Source organism: Maniola hyperantus, chromosome 5, assembly GCF_902806685.2.
Source record: "Maniola hyperantus chromosome 5, iAphHyp1.2, whole genome shotgun sequence".
In the NCBI taxonomy this organism is placed as follows: Eukaryota; Metazoa; Arthropoda; class Insecta; order Lepidoptera; family Nymphalidae; genus Maniola; species Maniola hyperantus.
Genome location: NC_048540.1, coordinates 8,643,338 through 8,664,580, shown reverse-complemented (window position 1 = coordinate 8,664,580; position 21,243 = coordinate 8,643,338). Strand labels below are relative to the sequence as shown.

At 35.2% G+C, this 21,243-nt stretch overlaps 1 protein-coding gene across 2 annotated transcripts in view; it reads left to right on the top strand.

Moving 5' to 3' along the window:
- Positions 1-21,243, top strand: part of aux (cyclin-G-associated kinase) — a 35,605-nt gene that overhangs the window by 5,054 nt on the left and 9,308 nt on the right. Inside the window, exons 6-15 of one of the 2 annotated variants that reach the window (XM_069498578.1) lie at positions 11,533-11,761; positions 11,842-11,959; positions 12,734-12,952; positions 13,490-13,653; positions 14,229-14,312; positions 15,060-15,165; positions 15,623-15,780; positions 16,631-16,839; positions 19,564-19,599; positions 20,770-21,059. In XM_069498578.1, coding sequence (XP_069354679.1) covers positions 11,533-11,761; positions 11,842-11,959; positions 12,734-12,952; positions 13,490-13,653; positions 14,229-14,312; positions 15,060-15,165; positions 15,623-15,780; positions 16,631-16,839; positions 19,564-19,599; positions 20,770-21,059 — 1,613 coding nt within the window. The remainder of the gene's footprint in view (positions 1-11,532; positions 11,762-11,841; positions 11,960-12,733; positions 12,953-13,489; positions 13,654-14,228; positions 14,313-15,059; positions 15,166-15,622; positions 15,781-16,630; positions 16,840-19,563; positions 19,600-20,769; positions 21,060-21,243) is intronic. The other variant, XM_034969080.2, reaches the window with a different exon arrangement.

Genomic DNA, 21,243 nt, shown 5'->3' with positions numbered 1-21,243 from the left:
TATTTTATTATAAATCAAGCCATGTACACATTCCCGTAGGTCTAAAGTAATCTCTAAGAAATAATATTTTCATAAATATAAATATCACATACGTAATTCATAACCTAAACACTTTTTTCACTAATAAAAGGTAATATACTGTTCATAAGTTACACTTTTAAATAAGATAACATTCAAGTGTTTTTTATATTTAAAACAAAAGGGGAAACATAGGTTTTGAATATGCAATGGGGCTTATTTGGTCGTACACAATTTTAACCTTAAGTATTGCCATGTTTTTCCATAAGGGACTGAAAGAAATCGCACTACATTTAGAACTATTATTATTGTCTTTTGTTCAGAGAAATTGTGTACAATTGAAAAAGTACCATATCCATTTACCATCTGGTCGTTTATATTTCGCTACTAACACCTGGGAAGCCAAAAATATTTTAAAAGTGCACTAACAATAGGTGGCTTTGCAATCGGCACTATTAAAAGTTTGTGAATTGTCACACATTCTATTTGTGTATTACTAGTCGATGGTAAAATTATAATAATAATTATTAGCTTATTAATTGTACAAAACGATAACATAAATCATGGATTTATGAAGACAATATAAAATGAGAAATATTACATTTAAGCAATGGAGATGTATATATGGAGAGCATATACTACGTGTTTCCATATTCGTTTGTCCTTATTTAGTCGCTTATACAAATATTGAGCTATTGGCAATCTTTCGATGTGTAACTCAGTTGCCGGATCAATTCATAACTCATTTTTGTTTATTTATATCAATGTAAGGTAAAGGGAAATAAACTGATATATATTGTCATTATTGGTTTGTTTTTATTTATGAGACAGTTCATCGAATAACAATGTAAGAGGAATACTTTTGAGTGGATTTCAAGGAAAACTTAAGGGTAACTTTAAAATTTAAGCTAGCATTTTGCACTAACAATTCAGGTAACATAAATTAATAACGCTTACTAATTTCACAATATTATGTTATTAACATTTACGAAATGTTTTATAGGAAAGATGAAGAACTTCTAACATGTCTTCAAAAATGTTTACAAAGAATTATTAATACATTTTTGAAATATCTGTTAACTTTGATCATATAAAAGACTACTTTCTGACTTCCGATTCAGACTTTTCCTGTAAAATTATTCATTTTATAGTATCAGTATCAAGTGAGCACTGAGCAGCATTTAATTGTTACATTTACATAATACGTTAATATATAGTTAAATTTTACGTTTGTTCAAGACCATGAGTTCTTTTATACTTCTACTATTCCTTAAAGAGTGGTTCATCTGCTGTATTAAGAATCTGTTAAAACCTTAACAGTTTAGATAGGGCCTAACAAGTACCTAGTAGTGAATGCATGAATGTTTTTACTAATCTATTGGTAATATTAGTTGTTGTTAAAGTATGGCCTTGTTTTAAGATAAACTACGCAACATAACGGTTATTAATATCTTTTGTAACGATAAATTGATTAAAGCCTGTTGATACCTTTGCACTGTTAATGCTCAAACTAGCTGTTAGGGCTTGTATCAACTCTTCTCGTGAAAAAGTCTGGGTAGGTATCTCTGATCTCCTTCTTACTATAGTATTACTCTGCGAGACTGGTACCAATTTTGCTAATAGATATTATTGGCAAGGAAGAACACAGCCCTAGACCAGAAACATGCCCAGATATGATCAGAACATAGGTAATATGAAAAATGAACTGTTAAGGTAGGTGTTCATTGTCGAAATATTATAATATTAAACTCAGATTCAAATTCTCAAAGGATTTATTCAAGATAGGTATAACATATAGGTACACTTGTGATAGTCGATTGTTGAATTTGTAAGGTGATGTATTGGTGACTGATAAATAAGAATTACATAAACTTAAAAACAAGCTACGAGGTTTGTTTTGTCTTGGTTTATTAACGCGGTGGGTTACCAAATCCTTCCGCTTACAAGCAGCTTCTCTTTCGGCCCTTATAATATTCGATCTCCGAAGCACGAAAGAAACTAAAAGGCTTTTGGATCTAAAAAGTCAGCCACCCATCCAGTTACCGACTTCTCGACATTTCTTAACAATTGCATCGATTTATGTGCGTTGTCACAACTAGACCGTACGCTCCTTGACTGCTTTCAAACTAAAAAAATCTTGAAAATATCTATATTGAGTTCCTAATTTTCACATTATAAACACTTTTTAATTTTTTTTATAATATTTTGTTTGATTAAGGTACATATCAGTACAAGGCTGTTTTGACATTTTGTGATTAAAATTAGGCTAGTAGGTACTAACATACCAGTTATAACTCTCATTAAAAAATCATTCATTCATAATGTGATCTTGTAATGTTGATGCTTGTAATGGGACTGCTTATTCTGTATTAACAATCAGGCACTGTAGTAACATCAAGCACGATTGCGGTATATATTCAGGTGAATTTTGATTATAAAGTTGTGATTGCGTTATTGGTTTTCTTGCACGTATCTACCTACTTGTTTGTATATTTATCTTATCACAAAATCAAGGTTTCCTGATATAGATGTATTAATTAGGTAGGTTACTAATAGAATGATTTATAAATTGTCATGGTATCTAATAGGCCAATTAAATCTGACAACAGAATTTGCAATTTTTTCAAATTCCATATGGCTAAAATTTTGAGTATGATTTGCATGTAATTATACCTACTTAGGTATTATTAGTCAAAGCTTTTCTTTGTTCCGTTAGAATGAGCTACATCATTGCATGTTTGTTTATTTAAGCTGAGAGTTCCATGCCTTTAGTTTCTTATATTTTCAATCAATAAAATTGATTAGTAATTTAGTGTGCAAAATTTTAAGTTAAAAAGTACGTCAGTAAAATATACCTTTGTTTACAAATTGAAATGTTTCGGTTTTCTGAACGAAATACCAAAACTACCGGAAAAAATAAATCTCTGATAGATAATAACCGAAATATTGTATTAATTGATTAATCCAATCTAAAGGCACGTGACTTTCAAAATAACGCCTTGACTTATCTCCATACATATCACGTTTTCTTTTCATTTTAGGTGTTTTCAACTTTTTCGGGTGCCCGATTGTTTTCTCATTTAAATGACCCGTGGCGCATGAATCCTTGGACTCCACTCGCATCTTGAAAGCTTGCTAGAGATATTGGATATGCTCGCAATGATGAGTATTGTTTTTATTTATTAGTATTTATACGCTACTATATCGCGCTGTCTTCCTGCTACATGTGCCAAAGACCGATAACAGATAATGATAGGTAATAGACACCTAGATTTTGCAACATATACCTATTTTAAATCTCCCTTTAATTCTTAGTTAAAGGGCCGACCTACAGGTAGATTTTGTAAAAACTGATCCAATATGTGATCCTGTAATATTTTTGTTTATTAACATATTTATCCCACATGTAAACTTAAATACCATGCATGCAGAGCAAAACTACGCTATCTTTTTACATAAAGTTGGTAGTAATAATTTCGTTAACGACAGACATTTTATTCCTACTATTCATTACATAAATAATAAATTAGGAGTAATTTGAAATCAATTTTTTATTTTCAATTTTATTCCACCAAAAATTAATTTAGTGAACATTTGGAATTACAGCTATTTTCAAAAGTGTAAGTAGCACAGTAGGTACAATACGCGACAGGTTGAAATGGCAATCGGGCAGGGAACGCCCCGCACTAGTGACGAGCGCGGGTGACGTGTGGATTCCTCCGCGTGGCGTTCCCGCGCCTCATACTTCGATTGCCATCTCAACCTGTCGCGAGCTATACCTTCCTATAAAAAAGCTATCTTTAATCACATAATATGTGTAATGAATGCAGTGATCTTGATTATGTTTGCTAAATAGGTTATATACTTATATATTATATAAAATATATAATATCTTTTTCCAACTAACTTAGCTTAACCTTTGCAACTAAATGGCGGTGATAATAATGCCCTCTCAATCACACGCTATGCCTGTTTACTCACACATATGACACATCCATAATGTATGCAAAAGAAACATGTAGGTATTATATAATATATTACCAGAAATGCAAGAAACTTAGGAGTAGGTATAATAGCCAATTTGGTAATTGTGTTAATAGTAGTCTATGAAACTGTAGTATAATGGGTGGTATCAAAACATGAGTGTGAGTTTTTCATTATTATCAAACGAGTGTTTTAATACCTAATTATGCAGAGTTTCATACACTATCTAAACTCATATTTCAATAACTCTGATTTTCCAGGATGAAAAGTAGCCTATAGCTATCCTCGGTAGTAAGCTAACTCTTGTATTAAACATCAAAATCGGTTGAACGGATGAACTGTGAAAAGCTGACAGACAAACAGGATAGCATAGATGTGGATTACATACATTTCTGGTAACCTTGCAATACACAAACCGCCATTATCATTTCGATCCTTTATGCGCGGGTTATAGTCGAGTTCATAATGAAATTAATTTTCATTAACTTGACATTTCATAAAAGAGGTCAAACAAGGCAATTATTTCGGTACTATTTTTGGAATAGCTACTGTACAATGGTTGCTAAATGCTGTATGGCTACTGCTCAGCGCGATTTAATGCTTTTATATAATCTGTATATTATCATACTAGTTTATATTTTAATTTTTAAATTTTAGGCTTATCGTGTTGTGATATTTTAATAGTAGGTATAGGAAAATTAATTGTCTAAAACGCATTTGAATGTAGAAACTACATTTATATAATTCGTTTTTTATTATGTTAATTCGTTTGTTTTTGTTTATTGGCTTTCGATCTATTCTCCTGGAATAATAGGAGATACTTCTAGTATATCATTAAGTAAGTACTTTGTTGTTAGGTTGCATCGAAAGGTTACTATTAGACAATTATAATAAAAAGATTGAATTAGTCTTACCTAAATACAAAAGAAAAAAAACATTCCATTAAAAAGACAAAAACAAGTAGGTAAGTACCTACCTATTATCATAATTTAAACTAACAAAATTTGTTTATTTTATTTTATTTTATTTGGGACAGTAAACAATTACATATTAAATGTTAAAACTAGGTACGACTTAAATCTAACAAAATTGACAAATATGAAATCCACTACACTATCCACAGCTTACTACATACAACTAGGGCGACACAACATAAACAAACTACTATAATAATATAAAAATACAAACAAACGACTAAACTATACATAAACAGGAGATTGCCCATTTTCTTAGGAGCTTGGGCCCCCCCAATATAATTGTTATGGTGACCATGGTTTTAATTTTATTTTGTACACAAATAATTACCTTTTTATATTCTGCAAACGATTTCCATTTATTCACCCTGGTTATAAAGAAATCTTATTTTTTATGTTGCTGATATTGCTGGTATTTTATTAATACTTCTTCAAAATAAATGGATGTTTCCAAATCTAACTGTAATTGTGGATATTTTCAATGATAGAGTGAAAGAAAAGTCGTAATAAAACATATTATTATAATCGTAATTAACACATTTAAAAAAAAAAAAATTAAGTTTTGACACGATGCCACAAAAGAGGGCCCATTCGCGGGCGATCCCCTTTAAACAACTAATAGTGGGGCCGATAATAAAAATAAAAGTATTATTTACAAAATAAGGGAGACGTTCAATACAAAAATACAATCATAACACTGTTCTACATAAGTGAATTGAAAAATTTTAATCGTTTAATTGTTCCTTTTTTCAAAACATCAATAATAGCCTTTTTATAGCTTTTCTTGTATATAGGTATTTTAATGTCTATAATTACTAAGAACCACGAGTATTCCTATTTTATTGTATTTACATATTACTTAAGTCGTAGTAGTTGACCATTTGCAGACCCAATGCGTTTAAAATGATTAAATAACTTGTTTAGCTAGCTTGTTTCACGATTACTTATTTAGTTACCTATCAACAAAAAAAATTGAGGACGAATACTTAGAAGAAAGGTTTAATTGTTTTAAATGTGCAATATTTTTACCTTGATTTAACAAAGTTATTAAAGTTTGTTGTTTTGAAAATATGAATAAATGTGTGGACACTATACTTACGCTACGAATAACGAAATAGAATGGCTATGTCGTGCCTCACATATACTAACAATAATTTGACTAATATTATTGCTATTTTATATGGATATTTTATGACACTCAATTTAATTTTATAAACTTCATACATACCTTAATGTGTTAAGTATCAAATTTTCACCAAGCAGATTTTTTGTGGTAGGTAGTTAAAAAGTAGTCATGTATAATATACATATTTGCCTTAAAATATCTTTAGCATTTTATGAACTTTACTAGCTGGTGCCCGCGACTTCATACGCGTGGATTTAGGTTTTTAACATTCCCGTGAACTTTTTGATGTTCCGGGATAAAAAGTAGCCTATGTTAGTCTCCATCCTTTCAACTATCTCTATGCCAAAAATTAAGTCGATTGGTTGCTTAGTTAGGGCGTGAAGGATGGAAAAACAAACAAACACACTTTCGCATTTATAATATTAGTATTGATGTGCTACTTATATTTTCATCCCAAGAAAATCCCTAACATTAAGTATGTATGTGATCAATGGATAGGTGTCACTGCTCACGACCATAAGCAATGAGAAACACAACGCAGAGAGAAATGTAAAACTACGGTAGGTATTTATTAAGAAAAGGAAGTTTATAAAAATTATGATTTTCAAGGTAAATTAATTTCAATTTTTGTATTTTATGTGAAAAACTAAGATATTAATTTATTAGGAATTTTCTCACAGTTTTCTTCACTTACAATTAAAAAAAACTGATATAATATGATCTTTGTACTTCGAACTTTAGCAATTTTAATATAGACAGTAAAGATAGGGAGGGGGTTTAATACACAGGTACAAATTAAAAATTTTACTTTACCTATACCTACTGCTTAGAATTTTGATAGTCTTTTAGTTACCATTACGCCTTTTGATTAGTTTTAATTGATAAATAAAATACTTATTATTACTAATTACCATTTTAAAAGCATATTTTATCAGCTTTTGACTTTTTATGAAGGTATTTATTAACTACTAGCTGATCCCCGCGGCTTCGCCCGCGTAGATTTAGGTTTTTAAAGATCCCGTATAGCCTATGTCACTCAGGAATAATGTAGCTTTCTACTGGTGAAAGAATTTTTAAAATCGGTTCAGTAGTTCTAAACATTACCCCCTACAAACAAACTTAACGACATTACCTCTTTATATAATACAACGGGCCGTGCAGCAGAAATCGTAATATTTTAATTTCGCCATAACTTCAAAACCAAACGTCCAATTTTAATCATTCAAAGACCAAATATTATCTCCATAAACTGTTCTTAGTGATGAAATCATTTATTTTGATAAGGATTAATAGCATGAGTAAAATAAACGCGTTTAAATGTAGTCCAAAAAAAATTCAAGATTTTTAAATAAAAAAATGGTTGCTGTGCCTCACTCGACATAGATGGGTATAGTGTGTCGCGGACTTTTTTGTAGATATTTATAAGATCTACAATTAATTAGAACATTTTATGGTTCTATCTTTTATAGTTTAGGCAGCGTACGCAAAATAAGTAACTTTTCTGGTTGATTTTTTACACCTTGTGTCCGAAAAACCCAAATATCTTACGGAACCCTATTTTTTTCCAAAATAAAATATAGCCTATGTTACTCGTGGATAATGTAGCTTTCGAATGGTGAAAGAATTTTTAAAATCGGTCCAGTAGTTTTTGAGCCTATTCAGTACAAACAAACAAACAAACAAACAAACAAACAAACAAACAAAGTTTTCCTCTTTATAATATTAGTGTAGACATAAAAATCATCTATTTAAATAAAACTAACAGTATTCAATAAAATAATGTGGATGAAAATAAAGATTGTTACAACTTATAAACTAGGTATAAAATCTCTCAAGATTCAAGTTGTTCCCACTTTTCACCCATATAGAATGGATTTCCTCAGAACAAAGATTTGCATAGCGTCCTCTTGGTATTGGTAGCGCCCGCCGGATTCGAATTATTCGGAGAAAATCAGAGCTTCGTCAGAGAAAGTACGCTACTCCAGTCCGTCTGTGTCCAGGATGCACAATTTGTTGCAAATCTAAAACGGGAAATCCGGTGCTCACGGAGTAACTTACGCGTAACTGAGTATGTTGGCAGCTAGAAGCCTTCTGGTTCTCCTCATCGTCTATATGCTAACTTGAGCTCCCTGTACTTCTAGGTTTTTTGAGATCTGTGTAGGTAGCTAGTATTCGGGTTCCTGACTCACTAAAAAGGAGAGTAGGTACGGTTTGTAGGAGGGTAACCTTCCTCGATTTTTACGTCAACTGTCACCCTCCCGTCCTGAGCCCTACCTGACGGACCAATTTTACAATATACTTAATTAAAATATCATAAAATTACAAGTTTCGCTATTGTTAGGTTCATGCTGAAATAGATTCGTTGTATTGGGCTACATACAATATATATATATATATATACTACACAACACAACATGTGTTGCATACAGTATTGGGTGCAAATTAAAGTGTAGGTATATTATAGGTTTGGTTGCTTTGTGTATTTTTTCTTTCTCTGAAACTTTAGCATACCATGAATCTTAATATATAAAATACAAAAAATGTTTCTACCTGTGCCCGTCATAGATTTTAAAACCAACCAACTGATGTGGCCCAAACCAGTTTCATTATCAAGGCTAAAATTTAAAATAATGCGAAGATGGTTTTAGTGATTTTTTTAGTGTAATAGCACACGCCGGGTATCCGTTAGTTTATTACTAATAATTTAATCATGCATATAAATCGCTACATGCGAAAGAAATATTTTTTTTATATTTTAGGACAGTCAAACGACACAAAAGGTTGTGAATTACAATTAATTTGATTTAAAAGGTATTTTCATGAGTTATACTGCGTTAAAAAGAAGACATTGTGGCTAATTCCGTTGTACACAATCTCTAAACTAAACTAAAATGACACGTCTAAATCTATTGCTATCCCTTTCATAATGTTGCTTGTGGAAAAGGAGAGCACTAGATTTAGACCTATTAATTTAGTTTAGTTTAGAGATTGTGTACTAGAGAATCGGCCCCATTGTAATCTGATGAGACTTTTATATTTAGTGCAGTTATTAAAATTGACAATATTTTATTATTCAATTTCAACCTACAATTTGTGAATCTAAATATATAAAAGGAAAAGGTGACTGACTGATCCATCAACGCACAGCTCAAACTACTGGATGGGTCGGGCTGAAATTTGGCATGCTCCTATACAAAATTTCATCCTTCTAGAGTCTAGAGTAGACTCACCTGTTTAAGCTGTGCGTTAATTTGTCTGTCTGTTAGGAATTTCACTATCTAGATTGGTAATATTTGCAGAAAATGGAAATGAATACCTAATCATAAACAGATCACTGTTGTACGCGATCTCTAAACTAAAATGTTTTGCTATCCCTTTCATAATGTTCTCTGCGGAAAAGGAGAGCACTAGATTTAGACCTGTCAATTTAGTTTAGTTCCAAGATTGTAGACAACAGAATTAACCACAGTCAGGTTTTTAGTAAAGCAAATGGCTGCGGCAATTTTAAATAAATGTGCGACATTCAATGTCTCCTTGAAACATTAAAATATAATACACACTTGAAATTATTCCTCTAAAAAGTAATGTATAGCTGTTATTTCATTTATAGGTATTTATATTTTTTTATTAATATACATAATTGTAATTATATTTTCATTAGAATAGAGTAGTAGATATTTTGTCCTTTTTTCGTGTTTGGCAATTAAAAATATAATATTATTATGTTAGCTAACAAACATTCCATTAACTTTTACATGAATAATGTATGTACTCGTATTTATATTGTTGTATTTAATAATGTAAATTGATTAAAATGTCTTAAGAGAGATTATCTGAAGGGTATAAAATATTTTTCGAAATAAATAGAGGAATTGTTTAAGGTGATATATACATTAGCAATTCTTATAACAAATATATATTCATTACCTAATGCAATAACCACTAATTGAGCGATATCTAAAAGTAATATTCCATCACAAATTTTAGGCCTTAATTTAATACTTGTTAATGTATAACTTATAGCAATATTTTTGTTACTACTAGTAAATAAGTTATAAACTTGTAAATTATATTAAATTTTAGAAATAAATATAGACTTAAAAGACAAATCGTTTCTTTTTATTAATATTTGCTAAATATGAAAAGTTATGTTAATGCCCAATATATTATATTAACGCAACCAACACTATTAATTCTGAATTTGTGCTACTCTGTTTTGACCGTTAACATAAATGATTTTATTATTTTTAATTTATTGTGATTATTAGAATCAATAATTTTACATAGATTCAGAATCTTGTATTATGACAAAGACATCATCTATGGATAAAAATTTACTTAATGAAGATATTCAAAACAACCATTTCATTCATGTAAAAAGTCAAAAATGACTAGAATATCAAATGAAAGAAGTGATAATATTTGACACTTTAACTGCCGTACTCAGAGTAGCTTAATCGTTTCTTAAGTTTAGTTAAAACGAGACAGCTATATCTCTCACTCTCACATAAATCTGTCTCGTTTTAAGTCTATCTCAAGTAACGATTAGCGACTCTGAGTGCGGCTATTAGTAACTTAATTTTAAGTTTACATAGATCAACGTTTGCATCGTGTCGCGCTGTAAACGCAAATAAATAGTTATGGTTTTTTTAATGGATAATTTAAAAAAAAAATTGTTTACATTATTCCTAAAATGACGGCCGACTGAATTTTTGTGCAAAGCTAATCCGAGTGGTTCCGACCGGGTTGGCTAATTTTAATCTGTGACTATTATCCTTTACAAAGTTGCTAATATTCATAGGTTCTGGTGACAAACCTGCGCAGTAAAGCGCACTCTGCCTAAGGTATCTTAAAATCAAGCTGCTGCGCAAGTTTGTCCGTGCCTCATAAGAGCTCAAGAAAATTGAGACAATTTTACGCACTAAAACCGCGTGCGGGCTGACAGACGAATAATAATTCAATCTTAAAGAGAAGTGTTTTCGGAGCACTCTCCATACAAACCGAGTTTGATTTATATTTGGCCATTAACCAATCAAACTCAATGAAATTTTATAAACACGATAATATATCTGTCTGTGGTTTGTTAGATTTCTGAAAAAATATGAAGTTTCAAAGTTACAACAGGCTCAAAGATTTTCATACGGAAATCTGACAAACCACAGACACAGGTATTAATTTGTACAATGTGTCTACAAAATTTCATTGAGTTTGATTGATTGATAGCCAAATAGAAATCAAATCGTTTGTATGGAGCGCGCTTCGAAAACACTCCTGTTCAAGCATTAATTTTTGTGATCAGAACGTGTCTTCTTGTCCAGCAATCTCAAAGCAGTTACGTTGTTTCAAGGTGAGACCTGTCAGTTCGGACGTGACATAATAGTTGATCAAAACTTCAGCTTTTATATCATTAACGTCCCTTTTTTATTTCAGTGAACAGGGAAGCGGTACCGAATAGCCAAGAGCCAGCAAACCCACGGCCGCCGGAGCCGGCGCGCCCCCCACCGCCCGCTCGCCCCCCGGCTGCCCCGCACTACCACGCTCCACTCCCACAAGCACCGCCCACTTCTGGAGGCCTTTTCTCTTCAATCAAAGATGGCGCTGGAAGTTTTTTGAAAAACTTAAAGGATACTTCTACTAAAGTAATGCACACGGTCCAACAGTGAGTTTCCGACACATTTTCGTTTTTTGTAAATTACATGAGGCATTAGTATTTACACTGGATTTTTTTTCAAATTTTAGATCCATAGCGCGCGCAGATTTGGATATAAGTTACATAACAAGTCGTGTAATAGTGATGTCTTATCCCTCGGAATTGTTAGAGAGCGCATATAAAACTAATCATATAGAAGATGTTAGGGTAAGTCCCATCTGTGATTTATTTGGCTTTGCAATGGCTAGCTTAGTTATTAGTTTATGTGAAACTAAATACATATTTGTGACCTTCCAATATAAATCAGTACCCTTATTATAAATGCGAAAGTGTGTTTGTTTGTTGGTTTGTCCTTCAATCACGTCGCAACGGTGCAACGGATTGACGTGATTTTTTTGCATGGGTATACTTTTTATCCCGAAAAATTAAATAGTTCCCACGGGATTTTTAAAAACCTAATTCCACGCGGACGAAGTCGCGGGCATCAGCTAGGCACATATAATTACATACATGGTTGCTAACTATGGGCCTCATAAGAAAGCTCAGAGTCACTCAGCGGGTGATGGAGAGAGCTATGCTTGGAGTTTCTCTACGTGATCAAATCAGAAATGAAGAGATCCGTAGGAGAACTAGAGTAACCGACATAGCTCAACGGGTTGCGAAGCTGAAGTGGCAATGGGCAGGGCACATAGTTCGTAAAACCGATAGACGTTGGGGTCTCAAGGTGCTGGAATGGCGACTTCGCACCGGAAGATGCAGCGTTGGAAGACCCTCCACTAGGTGCACGGACGAGATCAGACGAGTCGCAGGGAGCCGCTGGATTCAGGCGGCGCAAGACCGTGGCGTGTGGAAGTCCCTACAAGAGACCTATGTCCAGCAGTGGATGTCTATCGGTTGTTGATGATGATGCACCGGGGCGTATCTTTGCACGCGTCTGCACGCCTTGAGCGCTTGCTATATCCAGTACGTATTGTGGTACAGATGTACCTAGAGAGCCATCACCCGGGCGGTAAGTACTGCGTGTACTCGGTGCACGACGCGCGCGCCCGCTTCCCGCGCCGCCAGCTCGTCACGGACACGTCGCTGTGGCCCCTGGACGAGCACCGCGCGCCTCTGCTCGCGCCCTACTACGCGCTCTTACAGCACATGTATCAGTATTTGGGGAAGGATGATAAATCTGCGCTTGTGATCGCTTGTCAGGTAAACATTTTGACTCACGTTCGCTTATTTCATTTACCCTATCCGCATAATTAAGTTAGTATAGCGCACACTCTGTTACGTAATCCCATACAAATGATAGAGCTAAAAATCTCAGTGGGCGCTAACAATTTTGAGGCACCAACCAATCACAAACGATACGAAACTTTGTTTTCTAATTGAATTTCGAACTAATTCTAATTGAATTTTTGAACTCAAAATGGTTAATGCCCGCTGAGATTTTGGGCTCTATCATTTGTATGGGATTACGTAACAGAGACAGTGTTATGCTAACTTTATTCCTTCATTTCTACTCACTTTTATTTAGCTTTGCCTTCGTAACCACAATCAACGTTAGATAATAATTAATTGAATAGTTTATGTTTCACCCACTTCTAATAATTGCAATTTTATCAACGGGCATTTTAGCATCGGTATGAAGGTGGGAGAAGGCCATAGGGACTGCTCAATGCCTCACAGTAAGTCATTCGAGTTTGGTTTCGTTGACTTGTCTTAGAGAGTCGTTTTCATGTTTTATAGGACGGTAAATTGCGATCCTGTATGTTGCTGTGCGGTCTCCTGATGTACGCGAAACTGGTAACGGTGCCGGAAGATGCCCTGCAGATATTTGGCGTGAAGCGAGCACCCATCAACATGCCGCCCAGTCAACTCCGATATCTGTACTATCTAAGCAATATTATTAGGTAGGTACTAACTTGTCATTTAACTATTTTAACTACTTAGGCCCGCTTGCGTCAAAGTGCAGGGTTAAATTACATAATACCGGCTTTAGTAGCTTCGGGTTAAATGGTTTAAATTTAAACTCTATGTTGTGTAGCGCTTATGAAAATTTCGCTTTTTAAGGTTTTTCATTTTATCAAACTGCAGCTTGATTGCAAATCGCCTGCATCAATCATTCAATGACTGCATCAATGTCAAAATATGGTTTTCGTAGCACGGTTCATTGAGACATTCAATAAAGTATCGATGTGGACAAAAATAAATTTTGACAGTTCATTTACACTATCTATGAAAAATAATGTATGAAAAATGCGATTGCGGTTGCGTTTTGAAGTTGGATGTAATTTAAGGACCTCGACAAGCGTTACGTCAAATGAGGTTTTCATTGCTGGAGTCCATCTGGAGTCTAATAAAATAATAGAGGGTTGAGCCATTATATCCTGATTGCTTTGTTTAAAATCGCAAACCTATTGATTATTTTAGTAAAATGATTTATACCTTTTGTTATAATATGATACAGCTTACAGTGTTGTTTCAGACCAGAACCAATTCTCCCGCATTTTAGTCCCGTGTCTTTGGTTTCACTTACCGTACAACCCGTACCACTGTTTACTAAAGCCAGGTATGTATAATTAAGTCCTGGTCAAACAACGCGTGGTGGCAGGGAAGAGTAAGGGCCTGCGCAGACTGCAGGATGGGACGACAGAAGATTTTAAATTAATCAATTGAATTTAATATTTATCCAATCGAAATAAGGTGAATGTTTAAATGCTCGGTGATTGTTCTTGGAGTGTCGCAGCGCAGTTTTCTCTGGAGGACCGAGCATTGAAATAACTACCTTACTAGTAGTTGCCAGCGACTTCATACGCGTGGCTTTAGGTTTTTTAACATCCCGTGGGAACTCTTTGTTTTCCCGGGATAAAAAATAGGCTATGTCACTCTCCAGGTCTTTAACTATACCCATGCAAAAAATCACGTCGCACCGTTGCGCGGTTACAACGTGATTGAAGGACAAACCAACAAATTAACACACTTCCGCATTTATAATATGGGTACTGATTTCGATTGGATAAATATTATATTCAATTTATAAATTTAAAATCCTCTGTCGTCCCGTCCACCAGTCTGCGCGGGCCCTAATTCTCATAACATATCGCAACAGAGTTTCCTAAAGATTTGTCATATATTATACAAGGAAGTGTTTAAAGCACGTCACACTGCGTAATTACTAAGGAGTGTGAATGATATAAACTGGCTGCCGTCGCGGTGTGCATGACCAGGATTAAATGTAAATCTAACGAAATTGAAAATACTTTGAGTAAAGTTTTACTTTCGTGTCATTTTTTAGTATTTTATTTTTGTATTTTAGAGATGGCTGCAGACCGTTTCTTGAAGTTTTCAATGAAGATAGACTGATCTCACCTCCATTAAGAAGTTATGAAAGTATGCACATGTACAACATGGCTGAAGGAAAGGTATGAATAATAACATAAAGTAGATTTTAAATAAATAAATAAAACGTTTATTTTTCAATCATCTAGTTACACACATACATGGATTTGATCTTGAACAATTTGCGTGCTTGTTGGCATAAGCATATACAATATTAAGAATGGTAGGTACAAGATCAAGAACCTTACTTACTTAGAATTTTACTAATAATATATTCCAGTTTTATCATCGCCTGTATAATGAAATTAGATTCAAATCTTTTCCATACTAAAGATCGCACATGGTCACCAAGGATGGTGTTAGAATGTTGTGTGAAAGCCAACTTAATTTTTGTAGCTTACCCATACCGTGTCCCTTTTTGTAAACAATTTCATTAACTAGAGAAAAGCAAACGTTCTTCGAGATCATAATATATAAGTAAATATTATTGAAATGGAATCAGTGATTTCTGAACAAGGAACATGTTTTGTCCGTTATCAGGTAACTCTGCCGTTAGACAGTACAGTGGTGGGTGATGTGACAGTAGTGCTGTACCATGCGCGCCAGCAGCTGGGGCGTCTACAGCGCGTGCCCATGCTGGCCGTCGCCTTCCACACCGGCTTCCTGCGCTACGACCAGCATGTCATCAAGTTCACCAGGTGCCAACTCCGCAGTAGTCTATTCTTGTCTTGTTGATCTCTAGCCAAATCTTCAACAGGCTTTTGTGTGGTGGTCTATAACTTGTCCATGGAACTTCTGTACCTCTCTCAAGATCTCGGGTTTAGATAAAACGAGACTGCCGTCGTCAGTTTCAGTTGCGACAACTGGCTCTGTTTAATAGACGATCTCTTGCGAATACTTTTGAGCTTCTGTTTCGCTCAATGGTATCTTTTAATACGCTCGGTATTAAAGTTTCGCAAGTCGTGTTTTTGTGCCATAGAGAATAAAAATATATTATAGTCCGTACAAAATGACTTCTCACGCGCCATTTTAACTCTATGTGTCAACTGTAATGTCAAAAGTAGTGTTAATCTTTAAAATAAGGACTAAAATCGTACTTTTGATATAAAATTTGACACAAACAGTCAAAATGGCGCGTGAGGAGTGAAATTTTACGCGTTATATATTCTATTCTATTCTATTTCGGAGAGTGTGATCGGGAGCCTTTCGATCTTGTCCTGCTTTGTCGTCAATCGTGTGGTCGTGGTCAAGGGTGTGCCTATAGCGAATAAAAGAAAAAAAAGCGTCTACATTAGGACGTACCCATGCTGGCCGTCGCCTTTGATTATCCGGGATTATGTCTGACCTCGGAATGCAACCTATCTCTGCCCGAAATTTCTTCAAAATCGGTTTAACAGATGAGCCGTGAAAAAATAACGTACAAACAGACTAACACACTTTCGATTTTATAATATTAGTACCTACGCAATTTTTTTTCTCTGTGCATTGTATTTTTTATTTTAGATGTGTATTATCTGTTGGCAAACCAATAAAATAAAAATATTTCAGATCAGAAATCGACGGTATAGATGAAACAAGTGCAGTGAACGAGCATTTCTCCTCGAACGTGTCGGTAGTAATCAGCCTCGTGGTGCAGAACGGGGAGCGACGCAAGCCGCGTAGCGATATCTGGGAAGAAGATCACTCGTTCCCCATTCGGACACCGGACGTGCTGTTTTCTACTACGCTGGAGAGAGATGAGACCATTGACAACTTTGGTAAGCTATATATACATTTTACGAACCTTTCCTCGTTTTAAATTCGAACCGCTAGGCTATAGAACGCGCTTCCAGCATCAGTTTTCCCCTCCAATTTTAATACGAGTACCTTCCAGTCAAGAAAGAATCATTGCATCTTCTATGCAAGCGCGCTCCATCTTAGGCTGCATCATCACTTGCCAGCAGGTCTGATTGCAGCCAAGCACTAGTCTATTATTTAAAAAAACGAGGGATACGTGTGACGTAGTTATGACAGTGCATAACAAAGATGCAGTAGGTCAATTTCGTAAAACCTGCATCAATCATTATTACAATCTCAATTGTTGTGATTGGCTGAATTTGTGCGATTCTTGTTGCAACAATGCTTTGCAGCCAATAATGAGCGAGCGTCAACCAATCAGAGGTGATTGCGATCGTGACATTGTAGCTGTCATTGTCAACGTTGACCTCGATCGCTAACAGTGGCCCTACCGCGGTTGTTTGACAGCTAAAATGTCACGATCGCAATCATCTCTGATTGGTTAATGCTCGTTCACTATTGGCCACAATGCATTGTTGCAACAAGAATCGCACAAATTCAGCCATTCAGAACAACTGAGATTGTAATATGTATGTATTTATGTATATACTTTATTGCACCACAGAAACACAAATGACAGGTTACAAAAAGAAATCTTAATAAGTAGGTACAAAAAGGCGGTCTTATCGCTAAATAGCGATCTCTTCCAGACAACCTTAACGCTAGGGAAAAAAACGAACAAATGGACAATGGGAGGTGGTGTAAAATAAACCTAAATACCAATAGCTAAATAAACTAAACCATATAATAAGAATATAAAATACATATTGTTAATACACTAATACATACAAATAAAGTATAATAGACATACATAAGACTACATAGATATATATACACATATAGATTTCAATAATAAACTATGCCGTTACTGATGATAGCAAAGAGATAGGTAATGATCTTTGACGTCAATTTTAAATTTGTTAAGGGATTCAGCACGATGGATTTGCGAGGGAAGCTCGTTCCATAAACAGATAGCAGTGACCGTGAAGGAATTCTTAAAGTATTTTGTCCGATGTGTAGGTGGCGCTAGAATGAGTTTTCCCGCTGATCGTAAAACTCTATCTGGTCTGTCATGGCCTAGAAATTTGAAATTTTCTTTTAAATAACTTGGAGTCATTGGATTGAACAATACACAGTACAGAAGAGAAACAATGTGCAGATTCCGGCGAAAGCGAATGGGTAACCATTTGAGCTTTGAACGAAATTCGGAGACATGGTCATATTTGCGCAAGCCAAATATAAACCTAATAGCAAGGTTTTGAATTCGCTCAAGTTTATTAAGTTGGTCCTCGGTTAAATCAATGTAGCTTGCGTCTGCATAATCGAGAATAGAGAGCAGTAAAGATTGAGCTAACATAATCTTAGTAGGAATGGGAAGCAAAGAACGTAGGCGCCTGAGAGAACCCATGGCAGCAAAGGTCTTTCTACTGAGTTCCTTTAATTGATGAGACCACGAGAGAGTAGTGTCCAAGTAGACACCGAGATTTTTCACAGTAGCACTATAAGGTATAACAACACCATTTAATGTAAGTATTGGTAGATTATCTCAATCAACCCTCGAAATCAAGCCAGCACCACCAATAATAATAGCCTGGGATTTACAAGGATTCACTTTTAAACCATAACTCTTACTCCATTGACAGCCGCCAGTATCCCTATTAATAGTACAAATAGCAGAGGGCAAGTCTTCGAGAGTTGACTGAGTGTACACTTGGAGATCGTCTGCGTACATGTGATAGAGAGAAGTAATGATTTGGGAAATTGAATTAATGAAGATAGCAAAGAGTAAAGGAGAACGCCACCTCGAGGAACCCCAGCACGCAATTCGCACCAAGATGAAAATAATAATGATTGATGCAGGTTTTAGACAATCGCCCTGCGTAATGGGTGTCCGACTTTGCCGATCCTAACACCTAACACACCGCAGTGTCATCCCAAGTACACTTTTACTATGTATGAATAATGAAAAGGGGTCACGACCCTAAGTAATGAGTAATACGATGCAGAGAGAAAGACAGATTTTATGAAAACTTTTAAGAAATATTTATCCCTTGACTGAATTCCGGCTACGGCAACAAGATTAACGGAAACTTACCAACTACGCAGGAGATATTACAGTGCACAAATGTATGCGCAAACACAGTTACACTTTTATCTCCCTTCAAATTCCGATTGGACGGCAATTCGACACGACCGGAGATAGATCAGATGCAATGCAGGACCAATGGCTTTGACTTTCCGAGGGAGTAACACCGCTAACACCGGCTTATTAGAAATAAGCCCCTTTGTGATGAGTTCAAGGTGGAAAGAAAGGCACAACTATTTTGTTCTGTCATAATTATTATTAACTAGCTGCCCCGGCGATCTTCGTACCGCCTAACAGTCGATTCAAATTTTTAATTTTTTTCTCTCCGGTTGAAAAATCCCCGTATTTCAAGGAATATTATGAAAAAGAATTAGCAAAATCGGTTCAGCTGTTCTCGAGATTTGCGATGAGCAACACATTTAGTCGAGTTCGTTTATTTTTATATATAGAGATATTATAGTATACATTTTAGTACATGTTGTACAGTAATAGCTAGAATATGTTTTTGTACATTATGATGCTTGTGTATTTAATATTGTATGTTTATGTATTTATGCAGCTAGTCTACGAAGAGACCCAGCATTGCCTTCTTCAAGTATGTTGTATATTATGTACCTACCTATTTGTGCGTAGATCTAGAATTAGATATTATAGTGTGTATTTTATTGATGTCTTGTTTCTTTGTACACAATTGTATAGTTCTTGCATTTCACGAAGGCCACTGACTCATGCTTGTGTTTAAGTCGTATCGGTTATACGTAAGGTACACTAAATGTGTGCGTTTGGCAGCGCTTGCTCGCGACTGATTGTCCGACATGCACGCACACTTACACAATGACCATGTAAACGAGGTTACCACAAGTAAAGTTCAGTAGCCTTCGTGAATTGCAAGAACTGTACCCATATTTTCTAATACGTTTATTTTCTACTTTCTATTTATAACTAAATCATAGTACAAAAAACTAAGCTTTTTCTATTTATTCATCATCTTACACTATCCTTTAAGTACCTACTGCATGTTGCATAATAATTAATTAATTACATTATATTTGCATGGCAATTGAATTTCACTAATCATTCTAGACTAGCTGATACCCGCGACTTCGTCTGCGTGGAATTAGGTTTTTTGAAAATCCCGTGGGAACTCTTTTGTTTTCCGGGATAAAAAGTAGCCTATGTCACTCTGCAGGTCTTTATCTATACCCATGCCAAAAATCACGTCAAGCCGTTGCACCGTTGCGACGTGATTGAAGGACAAACCAACAAACAAACACACTTTCGTATTTATAATAAGGGTAATAATATCTGAGTTGACGAAATGCGTTATCATTTACAACGAAAAAACTCGGCCAAGTGCGAGTCAAACTCGCACACGAAGGGTTTCGTACCATCGTTCAATAAAATATAACACTTTAATTTTTTAAATTTTCATGGCAACCATTTTGAAATTTTTGTTGTTTGTTGTTTTAGTGAAAATTTCACTCTCTACCTATTACGGTTCACGAGATACAGCCCGCTGACTGACAGATGGACGGACGAAAACCGACAGCGGAGACTTAGTAATAGGATCCCGTTGGCACCCTTCGGGTACGGAACCCTGAAAATGAATGATTTAAAAGAAATTGTGAAAATCTGTTTGAATTTTGAAGGATATGTTGGAGTTTGCTACTGCTTTCATTTCGTATATGGCTTTTCTATTCATCTTTTTCTTTATAAACTGGCTTTACGGCTCTGGGTTCTAGCATTTCCACTCATCAATCCACAGTTACCGCGGACTATCCCCCAAAAGAGCCTGAAAAGCGACCCCCGCGCCCCGCGCCGCCCGCCCCGCATCGCCCCCAGCCTCCGCACACAGACATACAGATCCCTACTGCGAACACCGCGGATTTCTTAAACCTTGCCTCGGAAAAACAATCTCAACAGGAATCCAAGCCGGCGAATAAAAAATCGAAGGGTGAAGACTCATTCGACTTTTTTGGCATGATGGAGAAACCGACTGAAGAATCGTTCGGCGATTTCCTCGGTCGCACTGGCAAAGTGACGGAGAACCCGCAGGTAATCCATACTTATAATATTATAAACCAGCTTATGCTCGCAACTTTGTCCGCGTACGCAAATTTAAACCCCAATTACACCCCCTTAGGGATAGAATTTTCAAAAATCCTCCTGCATGCCAAATTTCAGCCTGATCCGTCCAATAGATTCAGCGTTTATAGATCAGTCAGTCAGTCAGCTTTTC